This window comes from Artemia sp. Qi Xiang Cuo, chromosome 16 (assembly GCF_049724085.1).
Source record: "Artemia sp. Qi Xiang Cuo chromosome 16, ASM4972408v1, whole genome shotgun sequence".
NCBI lineage: Eukaryota > Metazoa > Arthropoda > Branchiopoda > Anostraca > Artemiidae > Artemia > Artemia sp. Qi Xiang Cuo.
The window spans coordinates 46,150,251-46,171,984 of record NC_142809.1 but is presented as its reverse complement, the minus strand read 5'-3'; the positions used below and the strand labels follow the sequence as shown (position 1 = coordinate 46,171,984).

The 21,734-nt window shown below is 35.0% G+C and overlaps 1 protein-coding gene across 1 annotated transcript in view; it reads left to right on the top strand.

Annotated features, from left to right (window-relative positions):
- The window catches only part of LOC148942958 (cubilin-like), a 405,682-nt gene that overhangs the window by 37,589 nt on the left and 346,359 nt on the right, over nt 1-21,734 (top strand). Inside the window, exons 4-6 of the mRNA XM_089102575.1 lie at nt 2,929-2,982; nt 6,933-7,073; nt 15,232-15,335. Of these exons, the coding sequence (XP_088958701.1) occupies nt 2,929-2,982; nt 6,933-7,073; nt 15,232-15,335 (299 nt within the window). The remainder of the gene's footprint in view (nt 1-2,928; nt 2,983-6,932; nt 7,074-15,231; nt 15,336-21,734) is intronic.

Sequence of the window (21,734 nt, the reverse complement as noted above, 5' to 3'; positions counted from 1 at the left end):
TGAGGATGACAACCCTTCTCCCCCACAGCCTTCAAGGCAATGGTTGTAAGGTATGTAGCATATAAGGTTTTTTTTACAGAAAATGTTGTCGCAGAAACTCCAAAAAGTCCCATTCAATTAGAAATTGAATGGGCTAGTGCCCTTTTTAATAGGTTTGCCAAAACTAATTTAAGGGCAACTTACCTCCCTCTCACGCCCACCATTTCCCCAAACACATCCAATCAAAATTTTGAGATAGCCATATCTTTCAACGTAGTTGAAAGTTCTGGATATTATATCTTTGAGGATGATAACCCCCCCAACACCCCTCAAGGCACGGGTTGTAAGCTATGTCCTGGGGTCATATAACTTTTTTATAGAGAGTGTTGTCATAGAAATTTCGAAAACTTCGAGGGGCTAGTGCCCTTTTTTATTACTCAAAAGTGATTGAAGGAAAACTAACAACCCTACCACGGCCACCATTTTTCCAAAAACATCTAATAAGAATTTTGAGATAGCCATTTTGTTCAACGTAGTTGAAAAGTCTGGGAATTATGTCTTTGAGAATGACACTCCCCCCACAGCCCTCAGCGCAAGGATTGTAAGTTATGCCCTGGGGGCATATAAGGTTTTATAGAAAGCATTGTTCTAGAAACTTCAAAAAGGGCTCATTTGACTGGAAATTGAAAGCGCTAGTAACCTATTTAATAGTCAAAAGTGATTGGAGGGCAACTAACGGCCCTCTCACGCCCACCATTTCCCCAAACACATCCAATCAAAATTTTGAGATAGACATTTTCTTCAATGTGGTTAAAAGTTGTGTAAATTAGGTTTTTTCCAGCGTTGTCGTAGAAGCTTCAAAAAGGACTAATTCAATTGGAAATTGAGAGGGCTATTTCCCTTATTAATAGTCAAAAGGGATTGGAGGGTAAACACCCCCCCCCCATACCCATCATTTCCCCAAACACTTCCGAGCAACATTTTGATATAGCAATTTTGTTGAAGGTAGTTGAAGGGTCCGGATATTATGTTTTTGAGTATGACAACCCCCACACAGCCTTCAGGGCTAAGTTTGTAAGTTATGCCCTGGGGACATATAATGTCATATAGAAAGTGTTGTCGTAAAAACTTAAAAAGGGCTCCTTTGATTGGAAATTGAGAGGGATATTGCCATTTTCAACTGTGGAAATTAATCGGTGGGATAATCGCCCCCCCCCCCGCCAATCATGTCCCCAAACGTTTCCGATCAACATTTTGATATGACCATTTCTCTCCATGTATTTAAAAGGTCTGTAAATTGCGTATCTGAGGATCTCAACCCTCCCCCCATAGCCTTCAGGACAAGGGTCGTAATTAATGCCCTTCGGGCATATAACGTTTTCTTTTAGAAAGTTTTTTCATAAAAGCTTCGAAAAGGACTCATTCAATTGGAAATTGAGAAAACTAGTGCCTTTTTTGTTAGTCGAAAGTGATCAGAGGGCAAATGTCTCCCTCCACGCCTATTATTTCCCCAAACACTTCCAATTAAAATTTTAATATAGCAATTTTTCTAAGCCTATCTGAAAGGTCTGGAAATTATGTCTTTGAGGATAAGAAATTCCCCCAGTCCTCAGGGCAAGGGTTGTAAGTTATGCCCTGTGGACATCTAGGATTTTTATGGAAAGTGTGGCCATATAAACTTCAAAGGGGGCTCATTGGATTGGTAATCAGACGCTCTAGTGCCTTTTTTAATAGTCAAAGTGATCAAAGGGCAGCTTCCCTCTCTCCCTACACACACGTCATATTGTCCAGAAATGCGTCTAATAGAAATTTTGAGACAGCCATTCTATTCAAAATAGTCTAAATATCATAAAACAAGGCTTTTGGGGTTGAAACAAATCCCAGAGATTAGGTACAAGAGTTTTAAGTTATGCCAGGGGACATTAAAGGTTCTTAGGAAAGAGATGGTTGTTTAACTTCAGAAGAGCCTCAGTCTTTCTCTCTGAAAAAGACTATGCCATTATAAAACGAACAGAAATTAATTAAAAAAAAATTTCGCACAAAATGAGTTAAAACACAAAAACAAAAAAAACGTAAAGAACTCCATTAAACCAAAAATGAACAAAAATAGAACCAAATAATCTATCAAGCATACAACTACCACAAATTAGTATCACTAAATAAATGAAACTCAAAACAAACAGAAATTAAAATAATTCAAACTCAAAACGAGCGGAAATTAATCTGAGTAGGGTTCTAAACCCCATATTTTCTAAAAGCCAGAATATAATGTGTACTAACTGAAAAAAATTCTTTTAAATGTTTTCACTTTTATAACTTTAGGAAATCTCAAATTATTTAAAATTTTAAGGAATAAATATCAGCATATGTATATTAAACTAACAATGAAAATTTTTTTCAGTAAATTCATTTGAATTTTTTTCAGTAAAGTACAAATAGTCAAAGAGGAATGGCTTCATACCTCCTAGAAAATCCTATTGGGGTCCATGTATAAAGTTTAATGACAAAACTGTTTGAAAGGATTTTATGTCTGATGCTTAGCCTGAAATTTTCCTTTTTTCTTGTCTTTTCAGTCACAACCAGATTGGAAATGTTTTATGCATGTATAGTTATTGTTGTATTATTAATAAATACACATCTTTAGGATAAACTATATCTGTATCAAAAAGATATAGAGTTTACTTGGTACTAGGGAAAATAAATATCAGTTCTTATGTGTATATTTCAATTGCAAATCCTCTTTTTTTTCAATTTTAATTTCGAAAACTCTAGATAAGGAAAACTTTAAGTTGGGGGATAATTTTTTTTATGTGATCAAAAATTGAAAATAGTAAAACTGTTGTTTTGAATCTTGTCTACAAGCCTTTCAAGCCTAACTACAAGCCTATATATGCCTTGTGCTGCAAGCCTTTCAAGTTATTTTTCATCTTAGCACAATTCTGTTTCCAGGTCAATTCTACAGTGTCAATGAACTCACCAACGTTAAGAAGGCTAAAGCGGAAGGTAAATGTTTGCTTCTATTTGTTTAATGCGGAAAAAGTATGGAATTTTAAGCTTTTACCAACAGTTAAGTTAGCCTACTCCGTTCTGAATTTTTTTTTTTTACAGTTTCTGTATTATGGAAGTGTTTTTTTCATGTGGAGAGTTTTGTTGAACCGTCTGACTGACCGAATTTTAAACGGTAGGCTGTACAAAAATTTGGTTCCGTCCAAAAGTCTAGGGCTATAATCAGAGAAATTTGAGATGGTTATTACACGTTCTGTGGGTAAAGGATGACATTTTGCCAACAATCATTCTTTTTGCCATCCATCTATGGCCAAACAAAAAACAGGTCGTCCCCAAATAGCATGGGATGAGGTCGTAAGGAAGGATTTAAGGGAAATTAGACCTTCTGGGGAGGGTGTAAAGACGGAGGATTAGAATAGATTCGGATTTTTTTTTATACAATAAGAAATGGCAGTGACTCCACAGGCTAGAGACAAGTGGCTTCAATATCGTCTGAAGTCTAGATATAATCACAATTCATGATTATCACAATTATAGTAACTGTAAAATTACTATTATTACAGATATTGTAGTTTTATGACCGTTTTAAGTTTGATTTGATCATTCATTTTAGTATTTTTTTTAAATACCTTTTTTAGACCTTGTTTTCAGTAAGGTCTACCTGGCCCTATTTGCATATTCTGTGTACTACAAGCCTGTCAGAGACGAAAGAAGTTTTGGGTCTATTTTTGACTCAGCTTGTTACTGCATTGAACAGTGGATAATACTGAAACTTTTCCGCTCTTTTCGAGTTTAGAATTACAGGACATGGCCTTAATTACGAAAGCCTTTACTCAGTTTTGACAGCATAAGCATGTTCAAAATACCCCTGCAACCACTTTAAACACTGCGCTGATTTGCGTAACAGATCTTTCTTTCCTTTTAAAATAGGAGTTTATTTCCTGGGCCTGTTTGACATTAACTGTATTCAGTATTTAATAAAATTAAACCAGGAAAGCCTAGGCCAATTAGACTTCCAACAAATGGGAATTACAGGGCTTTTGAAAACAAATTCAGATTGTTTTGCTTAAGGGTTTGTTCATGAATCAGAGAGTTTGAAAATTCCGAAGGGGTAACTTCATTGATGTACATCAATGAAGAATCCCCCGCCCTCTACTTTTCAACAGAAAGTTATTCATGTTGCACCTTATTTGAAGTGACATGTTACAAAAATTGTTCATCAATGATATTGAGGATTTAAAATGGGCACGTAGCCCTCCAACGCCATTTCGCCCCATAGATACTCCTTCAAATTGTAATTCTATTGCACCACTTTTTGGATCTGTTATACGCAAACTGAGGTTACTGCATGAAGGCTGGAGTAGGGAAGAAGACCTCAGGTTCTACTGAATGGCACTCCTATACTCAACTTGCTGCCTCAGACCTCTGTGCCGTATATTCTAAAATATATCCTTCCTCGCTATAGATATCTCAATAATATAGAATCCACTCCCTATACCAAACTTCCTTAACAACTCTCTGAAACTGTACCTAGGGGAAAAAATGGGACCCTTATGCCCAACATGCTGGCTCAGACCTCTGAGCTGTATTCTCTAAAATATACATTTCCTCGCTAAAGATATCTCAATAATATAGGATTCACCTACACCAAATTTCCTTAACAACTCTCTAAAACTGTACCTAGGAGGGAATGGATATATAGTAGATAAAAAAAATAGAAAGGATAGATAAAAAGGATAAGAAAACCCAGCTATTCGAGTCAAAAGTTACAATAGAAGATAGAACTAACTAAAGACTGAAAATTTAAGGATAATTCCAATGATGGTATCCGCGCAAAAGTATGAAGCTCTGACCAACTGCTGCTGACGAAATTGAGTGGCCTTCCGAACCGAGTTGCAAACAGTTACCCTCGCTTTTTCGAGCTAGTTTTTTCTTCTGGATAAGTCTGATTTTTTCAGAGGCTTTGAAATTTGCGAATCGTTGAAAATAGACCTATCCCCAAACACAAGAAAAATATAACAGGGAGATGAAAGGAAAAGCAAAAGATATTTAATGGAATGAGAGAGCCAACCTGAAGCAAAGAATTCAAATTAACTTTGAGGGAGGATAATACTCAAGTTACGGAAAGGATACTTTTTAGAATTAGAGCTTAGGGCCTCAACAGGATCATACTCATTTTTAACTTTTCGGTACTTATCCGTTATTCAGAAAACATTCAAGAAGTGAAGCTGGCTTAATCTTAATGAAATATACCAAAATATGATGAAAATATAATACTTTATTTAACAATATTATGAGAAATAAATCAAAATATTACAGAAAGAAGACCACCCAGAATGTATTATATTAAATACCTAACCAAAATACCCACTGTATATATTAAATATTTAATTAAAATATACCTACGGCTTAGTTTTTCCTCTGAGCCTAAGCCAATTGTCTCCGAATACAGATAGCTAAACCGGTTTTTGTCAGATCTTTCAGATAAAAATTCTGCAGTGTATTTTGAATAATGAACAAGTAATTCTAAAATATATCCTTTCAATTGTGAGGGATTTCAATAACTTTTGATTGTGAGGGATTGGAGGACCAAATGAGGCTCGTGGTATTTCCAGCACCTCCGCCAACCCCCTTTTTGGTAGAATTGTAGCTCTCAATTACAGCTTGTTTCGTTTTTCCCTGCACCACCATCTTATTAGGTTCTTATAGTTGTGAGTTTTTCTTCCATATTTTCATGTTTGTTTTTTCTCTTGTTTTTATGTTTTAATCTACGTTTTATAGCTTATTAATGCATAGTGTGGGTGGGAAAAATAATAATAGTGTTAGCAATATTTCACCTTGTTTGAACTAGAATTATAAAATAATTTTTAATCTGTTTTGTTGGAGAGTTCGAGGTGGACCAGTGGCCTCTGTAACATCCCCTGCTCATACGGCTAACTTTTTTGTAGAAAGGTAGGCAAGTCGTACCCTATTTAAATATTGTTTTTTAACAGATCCATTCCAAATATATTGACTATGAACCTAGATTAACGGGACATTAGAATGATGATTTTTAGAGGGGCTTAATTCTTCTCCCTCCTTTCTATACAAGTTGCTCAGCTTCGCTTGAACATTAAAAAATAAGTAACTCAAGCTGAAGGGCCAGAGGAGATTTACAGAGGCTAGCACCATTTCTGGAGATTTCTGGAGATTCTGGCGATCCTCTACCTTGCATACTAAATTAGCTGAATATAATTATCTGAATATCTCAAATTTTGGTACACAGTTCTGTCGCAATTCGGTCGGTTATTATTTGATTTCGAGATTTCAATGTGATTAAATAATTCAATTTTGTTTTGACCCCTTGCCCGCGGAAAAATTCTATCACCTACTAATGCCTACTGGGAGGAGGGCTGCTTGCCCTCAAATCACTTTTGATTCTTAAAAAAAGACACAATAGATTCTAATTTCCTATCGAATTAGCTCCTTTAAAAGTTTCAATTGACATTGCTAGCTATTATAGAGTGGCGCTACCTATGATATTGCTTATGTACCTCCGCCGAAGAGGACTTTTACCAAGGAATTTTAGACCGCTGACTTTTACGGTTCAGGTCCTACCAGGCTAAAAAGTGTTATTCTTGGGGGGGGGTCCTCTATTATGGAAAGTGACTTGTAAGTTGCAAGCAAAAATCCTAAGGCATGTCACTTAAGGGCTGAAGGGTTACAATACTTGCAGTAATTACTCTACGTTTCAATTTACTTTCAATATATTTGAATCTTAGAAAATATGTCTTTCTGCAGGGGGCTACGAAACGATTATAAATAATACAAAATAAATATATATAATGATGTAATTCATTTGTAATGCTTTTTTGCAATATAATTTATTTAAATTGATTTTTTTTTTTCGTCTAGTGTTCTTCTTTAACTGTATATCTTCGATATATCGAAATTAATGTTTTTTATAGGTAAACAGTCTTTCGGTGCGCATACGTCGGATCGAACAAACCTTACAAACAAATGATTGTAGTTCAAACCCTTGTCGCAATGGAGGAACCTGTATTGATAATTATGAGAGGTATCAATGTTTGTGTCCCATAGCTTGGGAGGTAAGATTATCTTTGTTTTGTATGAATATCCCAAAGACTGAATTTAAAATAAGTTTATAGATTTCTTTTTCAACTTTACTTTTTGCCTGTGAACGTTTACTGACAAACGTGTCAATAAACGATTTTAAATAGGGTTTTTGATCGAATTGCAGGGCTCTGTGTCTCTTTATAACCCAGGGTTGCCGCCGCTAGTGATTTATCACTATTTCTAGTGATTTTACTTCCAAAATTCAGTTATTTTTTCCCAAAATCTAATGATTTCTTATGATATAGTACGTGAAGCGTAAATTCAAGCGAATAAATCCTCTAGGAAGCTTATTATCGACAGCACGCTACTGACTTTACTGACCGCCAATGAGAGCCTAAAACTATTCTCTTTGTTCTGTCTCAGAAACAATAGCTGCTCAAATCCAAGAGGAACTGGGTTGGCAAAATTTGAACGCACCAATTCGCATAAAGCGATACTGCATAAACGTTTTGCTTAGCGATTAACCGAAATTAATTGATTATACCTTTCATTTTGTTTTATTTGCAGTCTCCATATGAAAGTTCAGTTACAGCTTTGACATTTAGTCGTTAACATAATGTAAACTTGAGCTAGTCTAGAAAGCTCCCTTTCCTCAATCTGTCAATATGTTAATATCATTTCTATATTCAATTGAAATCGACCAATAACAGGCACAATTTGTTAAGAAAGTTTAAAGTTTAAAAAAAAGCTTAACCTAAAAATAATAATAAAAGTCCAAATATTTTGGCTTCACACCTGGAAGCCTTTATGAACGTTGGAACAAAGGAAAAAAAAAATTAACCTAAACAAGACATGAAAAAAATAAAGAAAATATGCAAACGCTGTACTAAAAACAACGAATGACGAACTGAACTTATCATTTAAACAAGTCCAATCACGAAACAATACATAAGGCGCATGCCATGATGTCTGTTATAGGGTATTGTACATATATGTATGTATGACTTAAATCCTCTGAAATGGGACTCTAGTAAAATTAAAGAGTAATTTCTTTTAAAAATCTTTTGCATGCCAAGGGTTAAATTTGTTAAAAACTAACTACGGATCAAGATACTATTGTATAAGAAATTGATAAATTTGATAAATAATAATAATAATATTGATAATAGTAATATTGATAAATTTAAGGAAAGTTTTGCGCTGCTAAACAAGCTTATTTACTTTTTAAAAGTTTATTTTAACTTACATTTTAAAATCGAACTTACATGAGGCTGAATCTGTAAATTTTTTTGATCTTCTTTACTATTTAATGTATATAAAGTTTTAGCCTGTTTTTTTATTGAAATATTATACATTGAATTTAATTGATATTCACATTCCTCCTTATATAGTAAACCTGTTATAAATGTTTTGTTTTATTTAGTTTCTATAATTTCAGAAAGACATTGTAGTAGCCCAGCTCAATTATTGATTGATTTTGTTTCACCCAATATTCAATTATGGCACGAAAGATCAAACAAAAGTTCCACAACCACAGGATTTGGAGTTCTTTACTTTTCTTTGAAAAACTTGTTTTGTGGAACAAGTTTTTTTAATTAATAATAATCTGATTTTTTTTTTTTTTTTTTTTTTTTTTTTAACTGTACCTTAGGGAATAATATATTGGAATTTCGTACTTTGGGAGTTTTAATTCTAAATTTTTTCCGATTTTACCAATATAGTATTTTTAACAAGAACAAAGCATTCAATTTACATCACTTTGTATGTCTTTTTAATTAGACCTTTTCCTGAATTTACTAAAATCTTAGTTATTTCGGTTTTGAAAGCAACTTTAATATTTTTTTTAACCTTTTGTTATTTTTTTTATAAAACCGAGACACAAAGGGAAATATGTATAATTTATTTTCCTATAAAGAAAGAAAAACGAGCAAAAATGGGGTTTTTATAGGCCAAATGACGATACTGAAAAAACAAAGCGAATATTTCGAGAGGACAAACGCCTCTCTTCTTCAGCGCGAAACGAAACGATGTATCAATAAAGGTGTCTACAGAATTCCTTGTTCGTGTGGTCTTTGGTATATCGGAAGAACAAATCAGCGACTAACAGATAGATTAACCCAGCATTCTAGTTCAATTAATAATACACTTAAAAAGCGGAAAAAACCAGAAAATTTTGACTCTGCCCTTGCAGAGCACATTTTTGAAAAACCAGACCATACTATTTTGTTTAGTCAAGCTAGTCTTATTTCGCATGATAAAGGTATTGCCCAGCACTACAGAGAAGCTGTTGAAATTCATAAATACCAACATTTAGGTCTAGCTTTAAACAGAGATTCTGGTGATTTAAGAATAAACGAGTCATATTTCGGTTTTCTCAAAAGAGAAGCTGATACGTTAGTAATCCCTGAAATAAACCTTGAACCTCTTTCCCAGTCATCTAATCAAACAAATGAACAACTCCTTAGGTCTCAAAGGGTGTTTGCAAGAAATGCCTTAATTAAAATCCGAAATCAAACGACATAGTTTTCCAACTTATTTAATTGCTGGTTCGTGTTGTTTTTTCGAGTGAATGACTTGTTTCCTTTCCGTTATCAGTTGCTCGCTAGTATACGTCGATGGCAGTGCATGTTTTTTTGGATTTTGTGCAAATCGCGGATATTGGCGAATAACTCGCTTTTATGGTTGTTAGGTAGTTGGTTTTAATGCTTTTAATTTTTGGCTTTTATTGATTCTTCGTTTCGTTTCGCGCTGAAGAAGAGAGGCGTTTGTCCTCTCGAAATATTCGCTTTGTTTTTTAATTATCGTCATTTGGCCTATAAAAACCCCATTTTTGCTCGTTTTTCTTTCTTTATGTGATGTAAGGCCAATGTGGTTTAAGAAATTATCTTCGTCATGCTTATGGGGAGCATTCAACCAATGTTGTCACTACATTCATATATCTTGTGAAAAAAAAGCTAATTTGATTAATCAACAGTATTTTCTTCATAATTGTAAAATGAACCGTATTTTACCCAAGTCAATGCGACCTTCACTTCACTTAAACACACGTAACGAACGGCAATTTACAGAACGTATAGGGTTTGGTATTTTAAATCATGTTATTAGTGACTGCAAAAGCAAGCGCTACCGGTTAAATCAGGATATATTCAGGCTTGAGCGAGAAATGTTATGCACGCTTTCTTATGTTGATTTTCATCAAATTAAGGCTATTGCTGAAAATTCTTTTCAGCATTATATTAGAATTTTTAGACCAAGACTTTCTGAGAAATTACACCGTTTAAAGTTGGAAAAACTCTCTAATAATCCACCTTTTGTCCCAAATGCGTTTCCTGGTCATGCTGTGATAAATCTCAGCTCCACGCCCCTTACAACAGAGCAAAATCAGGTTCTATCGAAAGGATTGAAATTTTCGATAACCCCTTCGAAAATACCTCATAGTGAAATTATCGCGAACACAGAGGGTGCTTTTCATGACTCTCGTGCGGATATTTGAGAGATTGCTGAGGTTAGAGCACAATTTGTTGAAACTTTGTTGGTTTCGCCTTCTATTAATAATCGAAATTTAAAAAATTTTAGTAAAAATGAACACTTGGTCTTACACGCATTAAAAAAAGATCATTCCAGGATTATTACGAAAGCCGATAAAGGCAATACTGTTGTTGTATTAGATTCAGATGATTACGACAAGAAAATCAGAGAAATTTTAAATGATTCTAACACATATGAACAATTAGCTACCGATCCTACAGAAAAATTTGTCCAGGAAGTCCGAAAAGAGCTTTCTTATCTAAAAAGAAAAGGTGAAATTACAGATCAGTTGTACAAAAGGTTTTACCCACGCGGCTGCACGTCCCCTCGCTTTTACGGTCTTCCTAAAGTTCATAAGCCCGGTAATCCACTTCGACCCATTGTTTCATCTTTTAATTCTCCTACAGCAAAAATAGGGAAATTCTTATCAGTGATATTTTGCCCACTAATTCAGGCTCAAAAATCCTATATTAAAAATTCCGCTGATTTTGTTTCCAAGGTAAAGCAAGTTTCGGTTAAACCAAATACAAGAATTGGCAGTTTTGATGCAGATTCAATGTATACCAATTGTGATCCTCGAAAGGCCGAACTGTTTTTGGAGCAAAAACTTAATTCTAACCCGTCTATATCAGAAAATTCTACTCTTTCGAATCAGACACTTCTTTCGCTTACAGCCCTTTGTAACAAAACTTCTTTTTATTTCCATTACAGAGGCATTTTTTATAGACAGAAATATGGGCTCTCCATGGGTGCCCCCCTTTCTCCAATACAGGCTGATATTTTCATGGAAGACCTTGAAGAAAGGGCTATTTTGCAAAGTTCTTGTAAGCCTGAATTTTGGGTTCGTTTTAAAGATGAAATTTTTTATTTATGGGAGCATGGTGACGAGTCTCTGGGTTCTTTTCTTCCCTTGCTCAACTCCTTGGATCAAAAACTGAAATTTACTCAGGAATCAGAGATAGAGAGGCGTCTTCCTTTCTTAGATGTTCTGGTGCACCGAAATGATTCATGTTTCGAGTTTAGTGTATATAGAAAACTCACACATAATGACCGTTACTTAAGTTATTCCTCCAATCATTCTCCTGCTGTGAAAAGAGGAGTTGTCACTTCTCTAGTTGATAGAGCATTGAAAGTTTGTTCAACACGTTTTTTGGATTTAAAACTCAACCACCTTAGAGATATTTTATTTGGGAATGGTTATCCAATTAGTTTAATAAATTCTGTAATTACAAAACGCATTAAAAGATTATCAGATAGTTCCACAGAAAACAAAAATCAAAGGGAAAATTCAGTTTATTTTGGCCTCACATACATTAAAGGGATTTCAGACCACATTTCAAAAAATCTAAGGAAAAATAACATTTACACTTATTATAGACCCAGAAAAACTATCAGGTCCCAAATTTATCAAGGTAAAGACCCTATACCGATAGGTGAAAACTCCGGTGTCTACAGAATTCCTTGTTCGTGTGGTCTTTGGTATATCGGAAGAACAAATCAGCGACTAACAGATAGATTAACCCAGCATTCTAGTTCAATTAATAATACACTTAAAAAGCGGAAAAAAACAGAAAATTTTGACTCTGCCCTTGCAGAGCACATTTTTGAAAAACCAGACCATACTATTTTGTTTAGTCAAGCTAGTCTTATTTCGCATGACAAAGGTATTGTCCAGGACTACAGAGAAGCTGTTGAAATTTATAAATACCAACATTTAGGTCTAGCTTTAAACAGAGATTCCGGTGATTTAAGAATAAACGAGTCATATTTCGGTTTTCTCAAAAGAGAAGCCGATACGTTAGTAATCCCCGAAATAAACCTTGAATCACTTTCCCAGTCATCTAATCAAACACGTGAACAACCCCTTAGGTTCAAAGGGTGTCTGCAAAAAATGCCCTAATTAAAATCCGAAATCAAATGACATAGTTTTCCAACTTATTTAATTGCTGGTTCGTTTTGTTTTTTCGAGTTAATGAATTGATTCCTTTCATTTGTCAGTTGCTCGCTAGTATCCGTCGATGGCAGTTCATGTTTTTTTTGATTTTGTTCAAATCTCGGATATTGTCGAATAACTCGCGTTTATGGTTGTTAGGTAGTTGGTTTTAATTCTTTTAATTTTTTGCTTTTATTGATACATCGTTTCGTTTCGCGCTGAAGAAGAGAGGCGTTTGTCCTCTCGAAATATTCGCTTTGTTTTTTCAGTATAGTCATTTGGCCTATAAAAACCCCATTTTTGCTCGTTTTTCTTTCTTTATGTGATGTCAGGCCAATGTTGTTTAAGAAATTATATTTATTTTCCTATTAATTTCGGTGAGATTTTTTTAAAATTCTCACTTGTGTTCCAGTAATTATACGAAAACAACTAGCAACAAGACAATGGTTTCTAAATGCATAGGAAAAAATGTGGTTTTAAATGGACAATCAAAATTTTAAAAAGTACATATTATGGTTAAACCACAGCTAGCCAAGCCAACATTCAAAGACCGGGGAGGTAAGCCAAGAACGCCAATGCAAGAAAACGCGGGAGGCGGGGCGAGGATTTTTTTTCTTTTTATAAGGGCACAAAGAATTTATTTTTCAAAATATAAGGGAGTTTTCTTAGAAAAAAATGAAACAACAAAATAAAGATATTTTTCAAAATCTAGGGGGATATTTATACCACCTACCCATTGGTGCCCTGTGTTGAACATACTGAAGAAACAAGTTAATCGTATTAATAAAACAGTGTTAAAAGACTAAAAAGCTACTGAAACTTGTTATTTTATCATGCATAAGCACACTGTCTATTGAAGCTTTTAATTATAATTTTAGTGAGTTTCTTGCTAATTTGGCAATTTTTCTCAAGAATCTAGTGATATTTTTGCTGGTTTAGTAGTTTTTTTTTCAAGATTTTAGTGGTTTTTTTTCTCGGCGGCAACCCTGATGAATATATAACTCAACCAATCAAAAGAGTAAGCGCAATAGATTTATTAAGGGTGACTAAAATTTTAATTGAATTCAATTTCAATTTTCAATTTAATAACGGGGCTTATTCAAGAAAACAAACAACAAAAAAACATAATGGACTAGAGAGATTATATTAGGGCACAAAAGTATACCCACATCTTCTATCTGGATAGGAAAGGTAGATGGTGCATTTTCTGAAGCTGAAATTTGTGTTCCGGGGGAGGACACGAAACCTAAAATCTCGAGTTGGAAACCTAGTAGGCTTTAGGCTTTCATTAGCAAAACGTTTTGTAAAACGTAATGTTGAAGCATTTCAAAATAGATAAATAAAAGTCTAAATACAAAAAAACAACACTTCTTGTAAAACTTTTAAACTTTAAGATCCTACTAGCAAGCCCCCGTCTAAATTCAGCATGTCAAAACTGTGTTCTGTTTCCTATCTTGGACCATGAAAAATGGAAAAAATCCCAGGCAGCGTACATTTTCTAAAACAGCTTCTAAGAGGATGGGTGGGGGGTTTGAAGGATATGTTGATCATGCAGATTCAGTTGCAAGATTCAATTACCATAGTTTTACTTTTTGTAGGAATAGATTTCCAAAAATTGATATTTCTATAATGTATCCTGTAATTCTTCCATTTTCCCTTTTTTTATGAAGCGGGAGCCTTTCAAAACTGATGTATATTATTTATGTTGCTTCTATGTGGCGGCTATTACGTTATTACTATACAGGTAAATTGGTAAAATGGTAAAATGTTACTATACAAGTATATGGAAAACTGATATATATTGTTTACGTTGTTACTGTGTGGAGACTATTACGTTCTTACTATACAGGTAAAATGGTAAAAGGGTAAAATGGTAAAATGTTACTATACAGGTATATGTAAAACTGATGTATACTGTTTACGCTGTTACTGTGTGGCTACAGGTACGTGTACGTGTTAACTGCCTAACAATGAATTAACGAAAGATTTTAGTCAGTGACTAAAACCATACAAAGAATTTTACTATCTAATCTAAAAAAAAAAAGCAGAAAGACATATCAGAAATCATTGTCTACCAATATTTAGAAAATGTCTCTGGAAATGTATAGGAGCCAGGAATATAGTATACGTTTCCCATATGTGTCAGCAGGGGAGGGTATGTGCCCTCCTAGATTCCTTTACTACCAGTTTTTGGAAAAATATATTTTACCCCGTCTAAATTTTCGTATATTAACGCCTCTGACTGACGCTCCATTTAGATGAGCTAAGCTATGTCGATCCGGGGGTAACTCCTTGGGAACGGGGAAGATGTGCAGCTTCTATCTGTTTTTGGATTTATCTCCTTTAGGTATATAAAAGCATTTGTTCGCTTCAAGCTTTATTCATTGTTTTTTAGTTTTGGGTCTAGTTTAATTGGCAGATTTTCACTGTTAAGTTTGAGTTTCTTGATTATGTTTACATGTTTGTTTTCTTATAAGTTTTAGAGTTACAGACATCATTTTTTGTACATAGTTTAAATGCTTTAAAACACCGCATTATTATCATTAACTGTAGTATTAATATTTTGGTTATTATTACTATTTTAGTTTTTTTTTTATTAATTTCAGTTATTACTATTCTATTATACCAATCAAAAATAAGAACTTCTGAGAAGTCTAATTCAGGAAGTGGTCAGATTACTTTTAAATAAGTTTTGCCGAGAAAAAGAAATTAAATGTATCTATTTTCAGGGAGAAAATTGTGAGACGGACGTAAATGAATGTTCAATTTTTGCTGGGACAGACCTTGGATGCCAGAACGGAGCCACTTGTATAAACCTACCTGGAACCTACAGGTAAATCTGAACATATAAACCTACAATGTAAAACTATATATATCTGTAGGCTCAATATAATTGAATCTGTACAACTCTGTACATATAACATGCAAATACGGACATATACATATTATATGTACATATCATAATGTGCATATATCAAATCTGTACATATCTATATACGTGCTGTGGTTCCTGCTAAATTTATTCCAGGTTGGAGGGGGAGCTGGGCACTGAGATAGCAGAGATGGAATATATTTTAGGATACAATGTAATAGTAAAAATTAACAAAAAAAGTTGTTCATTAACTCATTAACGATTTAATTGTTAAATTTCTCGTTAAAGATTTAACTACTATGTTTAACTTGCTTATGAGTTATTTTAACTATAGAACCGTTGAAAGAAGACAACTTGCCTTAATTCACTGTTCGGCATGTTTAATGCATAAAATGCAAGGATGTACATTCGATGAAGTGGCTATGTATTTGGGTAAGAAACTTTTTGCAAAAGGTCAAGCATATATCACATTGTGCAGATTGTTCCAATTAGAAGGATTCCAAATTGAAGATTGAACTACAACAAGTTTCCCAATTTTATTACCGTTATAATGGCACATCAATGAACAGACAAGCAAACGCAGACAAACAAATGAAGAAACTTCATTATTATATACAAAATGAAACAAAATTTTAAATGGGCTGGATTCCTAACAAATAAATAATTCTCTTTTTTTATATCTTTTCTTATATACAGATAAAAGAGACGATCCGCTTCATCGGTCCTGTCACATTGTACTTCTTATCCATTTTTTGTTACTCTTCTTAAAGTACTAAAAACTGTGTGTATAATTAATATTGGTCTAGAGTGCCAGTATGAAGTCAGTAGAGAGGGGTCAGGAGGTCGTGACATTACCACGTGGTTTATGGTTTTCACAGTGAGAATGAAAAAACAGGAATTTTCTCACTTGGAAAAACATGAATTTTGTCACATTTATGGTTGTTTTCATGGATGGTTATGTGTGTTGTTCGATTTATTTGATGTTTTTCTCAGATGTCAACATCAAATTATGGATGTTTTATGGTTTTTGTCAGCGAGAATTTGAAAAACAGGAACTTTCTCACATTTTTGTATGTTTTTATGGTTTTTGTCCGTGATAATTTGAAAAAACAGGAACTTTCTCACTGAGAAAACCATAAACCACGTGGTCCTGTCAGAATTTTTAATGCTGACAGGGCACCAAATATGGGCATGGAATCCCCTGGGAAATTGATTGCGTCATCTATTGGGAATTTAGAACACCTGTGCTGTCAGTCATTAATCAAATTGTTTCCAGGCAAAGTTTAATAATGTCTGATAGGTACTGTCAACATTTCTCCAGAAATAGATCCAAGTCATTAATGTCTTTGCCTCGGAAACAACTCTTTTGGTCGAACTCCAAAGATATTAATAACCAAACGCCATGGAAACAATTCTCCAAGAAACATCTTAGCGATGAATTGTTTTAGCGCGGGAATCAGGTTTCTTATTAATTTGAAATGCATTAGCGCAGAGATGCCAATAACAAAGGAATACGCTGAATTTACGTTTAGGGATTATTTGGGCGAAACCGTTTTAGACAGGTTATGGAACTATTTCGGCGAAACAGTTAGAGACATTTTAAAAGAAGATTTTGGAAGAGATTTTAGAAGAGAATTTAATGGTGAAACTCTGTGGTCGTTATAATACACAAGTTTCATTTGAACAGTGTTGTGAGGTCCTCTAACCCAACCCAAAGGGTTCCAATCCTCCTACCCCAACCCCGAAGGAAGCCCCCAGTCCTCAAAGGCCCCCCAAGCTCCCAAAGGATCACCGGCGCCCCCCAAAGGCCCACCCAGTCCCCCAAAGGCCCTCCACCGGTCCCCAAATGTCCCCCAGGCCCCCAACTGCCCCCCCGGACCCCCAAAGGCCCTCCCTGTGCCCCAAAGGCCCTCCCTGTGCCCCAAACGCCCTCCTCAGACCCCCAAAGGCCCTCCCCCGGTCCCCAAAGGTCCCCCCAAGCTCCCAAAGGATAACCGGCCCTCAAGGGACCCACAGACCCTCAAAGGCTCTCCCCGAGCACCCGTCTTTCGTTGATGTGTTTTGTCTGAAACCTATGATTTGGGATATGTAGTTTGCTACTTCAGGCTTTTCTGAGCTAAGGTTTCCTAGTATTTCCTATGTGAATGCTGTCTGAAACCAATAGTTTGGGATGAGTAGTTTGCTATTTCAGGCTTTTATGAGCTAGGTTTCATAGCCTTTCGTTGGTGTGTGTTGACTGAAACTTATGATTTGGGATATGTAGTTTGCTATTTTTGACTTTTCTGAGTTGGATTTCTTAGTCTTTCATAGGTGTGTGGTGTCTGAAACCTATGATTTGGGATGTGTAGTTTGCTATTTTCGACTTTTCTGAGCTGGATTTCTTAGCCTTTCATAGGTATGCGTTGTCAGAAAATTATGATTTGGGATGTATAGTTTGCTATTTCAGGCTTTTCTGAGTTAAGGTTTTCTAGTATTTCGTAGGTGAATGTTGTCTGAAACCAATAGTTTGGGATGAGTAGTTTGCTATTTTTGACTTTTCTGAGCTAGGTTTCTTAGTCTTTCGTTGGTGTGTGTTGACTGAAACCGATGATTTGGGATATGTAGTTTGCTATTTTTGACTTTTCTGAGCTGGATTTCTTAGTCTTTAATAGGTGTGTGTTGTCTGAAACCTATGATTTGGGATGGGTGGATTGCTACTTTTGACTTTTCTGAGCTGGATTTCTTAGCCTTTCATAGGTGTTTGTTGTCTGAAACCTATAGTTTGGGATGACTAGTTTGCTATTTTTGACTTTTCTGAGCTAGATTTCTTAGCCGTTCTTAGGTGAGTGTTGTCTGAAACCTATGATTTGGGATATGTAATTTGCTATTTCTGACTTTTCATAACCGGATTTCTTAGTCTTTCGTAGGTGTGTGGTGTCTGAAACCTATGATTTGGGATGTGCGGGTTGCTATTTTTTTGACTTTTCTGACCTGAATTTCTTAGCCATTCGTAGGTGTGTGTTGACTGAAACCTATGATTTGGTATGGTTAATTTGCTATTTTTGACTTTTCTGAGCTAGATTTCTTAGCCTATCATATGTGTGTCCTTTCAGAAAATTATGATTTGGGAGGTGTAGTTTGCTTTTTGGACTTTTCAGAGCTAGGATTCTTAGTCACTCATAGGTGTTTGTTGTCTGAAACTTCGAGTTTGGGATGAGTAGTTGGCTATTTCAGACTTTTCTGAGCTAAGGTTTCTTAGTATTTCGTAGGTGAATGCTGTCTGAAACTTATGATTTGGGATATAGTATTTCGTAGGTGAATGCTGTCTGACACTTATGATATGGGATATGTAAATTACTATTTCGGGCTTTTCTGAGTTGGATTTCTTAGTCTTTCATAGGTGTGTGATGTCTGAAACCTATGATTTGGGATGTCTAGTTTACTATTTTCGAATTTTCTGAGCTAGGTTTCTTAGCCTTTCCTAGGTATGTGTTGTCAGAAAATTATGATTTGGGATGTGTACTTTGCTATTTCAGGCTTTTCGGAGCTAAGGTTTTCTAGTATTTCGTAGGTGAATTTTGTCTGAAACCAATAGTGTGGGATGAGTAGTTTGCGATTTTTGACCTTTCTGAGAAAGGTTTCTTACTCTATCGGTGGTTTTTGTTGACTGAAACCTATGAATTGAGATATCTAGTTTTCTATTTTTGACTTTTCTGAGCTGGAGTTATTAACCTTTCATAGGTGTGTGTTGACTGAAACATATGATTGGGATGAGTGGTTTGCTATTTTTGTCTTTTCTGAGCTAGATTTATTAGTCGTTCATAGGTGTGTGTTGTCTGAAACTTATGATTTGGGATGTGTAGTTTGCTATTTGAACTTTTCAGAGCTATGATTCTTAGTATATCATAAGCGTTTGTTGTCTGAAACTTCTAGTTTGGGATGAGTAGTTTCGCTATTTCAGGCTTTCCTGAGCTAAGGTTTCTTAGTCTTTCATAGGTGAATGTTGTCTGAAACCTATGATTTGGGATTTGTAAATTACTATTTTGGGCTTTTCTGAGTGGGATTTCTTAGTCTTTCCTAGGTGTGTGTTGTCTGAAACCTATGATTTGGGATTGGTGGTTTGCTACTGTTGACTTTTATGAGATGAATTTCTTAGCCTTTTATAGGTGTTTGTTGACTGAAACCTATAGTTTGGGATGACTAGTTTGCTATTTTTGACTTTTCTCAACTAGGTTTCTTAGACGTTCATAGGTGAGTGATGTCTGAAACCTATGATTTGGGATATGTAAATTACTATTTCGGGCTTTTCTTAGCTAGATTTCTTAGTCTTTCGTTGGTGTGTGTTGTCTTAAACCTATGATTTGTGATGGTTGGATTGCTACTTTTGACTTTTCTGAGCTGGATTTCTTAGCCTTTCATAGGTGTTTGTTGGCTGAAACCTATATTTTGGGATGACTAGTTTGCTATTTTTGACTTTTCTGAGCTAGATTTCTTAGCCTTTCATAGGTGTGTCCTTTCAGAAAATTATGATTTGGGATATGTAAATTACTATTTCGGGCTTTTCTGAGTTTGATTTCTTAGTCTTTCATAGGTTTGTGTTGTCTGAAACCTATGTTTTGGGATGTGTGGGTTGCTATTTTTTTACTTTTCCGAGCTGGATTTCTTAGCCGTTCATAGGTGAGTGCTGTCTGAAACTTATGATTTGGGATGGTTAATTTACTATTTCCGGCTTTTATTAGCTAGGTTTCATAGCCTTTCATAGGTGTATGTTGTCAGAAAATTACGATTTGGGATGTGTAGTTTGCTATTTGAACTTTTCAGAGCTAGGATTCTTAGTCCATCATAGGTGTTTGTTGTCTGAAACCAATAGTTTGGGATGACTAGTTTGCTATTTCAGACTTTTCTGAGCTAGATTTCTTAGCCGCTCATAGGAGTGTGTTGTCTGAAACTTATGATTTGGGTTATGTAAATTACGTTTTCGGGCTTTTCTGAGTTGGACACTTCTAAATTTTTCCACACACGAAAACTTACACACACACACGTCAAAACTTACACACACAAAAGCTTAGACACACAAAAACTTACACACACACACACACACAAACTTACACCCACACGCAAAAACTTACACCCACACGCAAAAACTTACATGCACACAAAAACTTACATGTACAAACAAACTTACACACACACTAAAACTTACACATACTCACAAAAACTTACACACACACACACAAACTTACAAACACACACACTAAAACTTACTCACACATACACACACACACACACACAAACAAACAAAAAACTAACACATGCACACGAAAATTGACATGCACATAAAAACTTACATGCACACAAAAACTTACACACACGCATAAAAACTTACACGCACACACAAAAACTAACACACACACACTAAAACTAACACACACACACTAAAACAAACACACACACACACAAAAACTTACACACACACAAAATAAAACTGACACACACACAAACGAAAACTTACACACACACTCAAAAACTTAAAAACAAATTAACTTACACACAAACACACACAAAAAAACTTACACATGCACACTAAAACTTACATTCACACAAAAAATAACATGAACACAAAAACAAACACACACACACACACAAACACACACACAAAACACACACACACACACACACACAAAACACACACAGACACACACACACATACTAAAACTTACAAACACACGCCAAAACTATCACACACACAAAAACTACACACACACACACACACACACACACACAAACTTACACATGCACACGAAAACTTACATGCACACAAAAACTTACATGCACACAAAAATTTACACACACACACACACACACACACACACAATCTAACACAAACACAAACACACGAAAAAATAAACACACTAGCAAAAAAAAAAACACACAAAAAATTACACACACACACACACACACACACACACAAAAAAAACTAAAAAAGGAAAAAAAAAAAAAACTCAAACACACACGCACAAAAAATTACAAACCCACACAAAAACACACACACAAACTTAAACACACACACACTAACACTTACACACACACGCCAAAACTTACACACACAAAAACTTACACACACACACACACACACAGACACAAACAAACAGAATCACACACACAAAAAAAAAAAAAACCATCCACACAATACAAAAAACACAAACAAACAAACAGAAAAACACACAAAAAAACTAACAAACACACACACACAAACACACACAAACTTACAAACACACACACAAAAACTTACACCCACACACAAAAGCTTAGACACACAAAAACTTACACACACACACACAAAAACTTACACCCACTTGCAAAAACTTATATGCACACAAA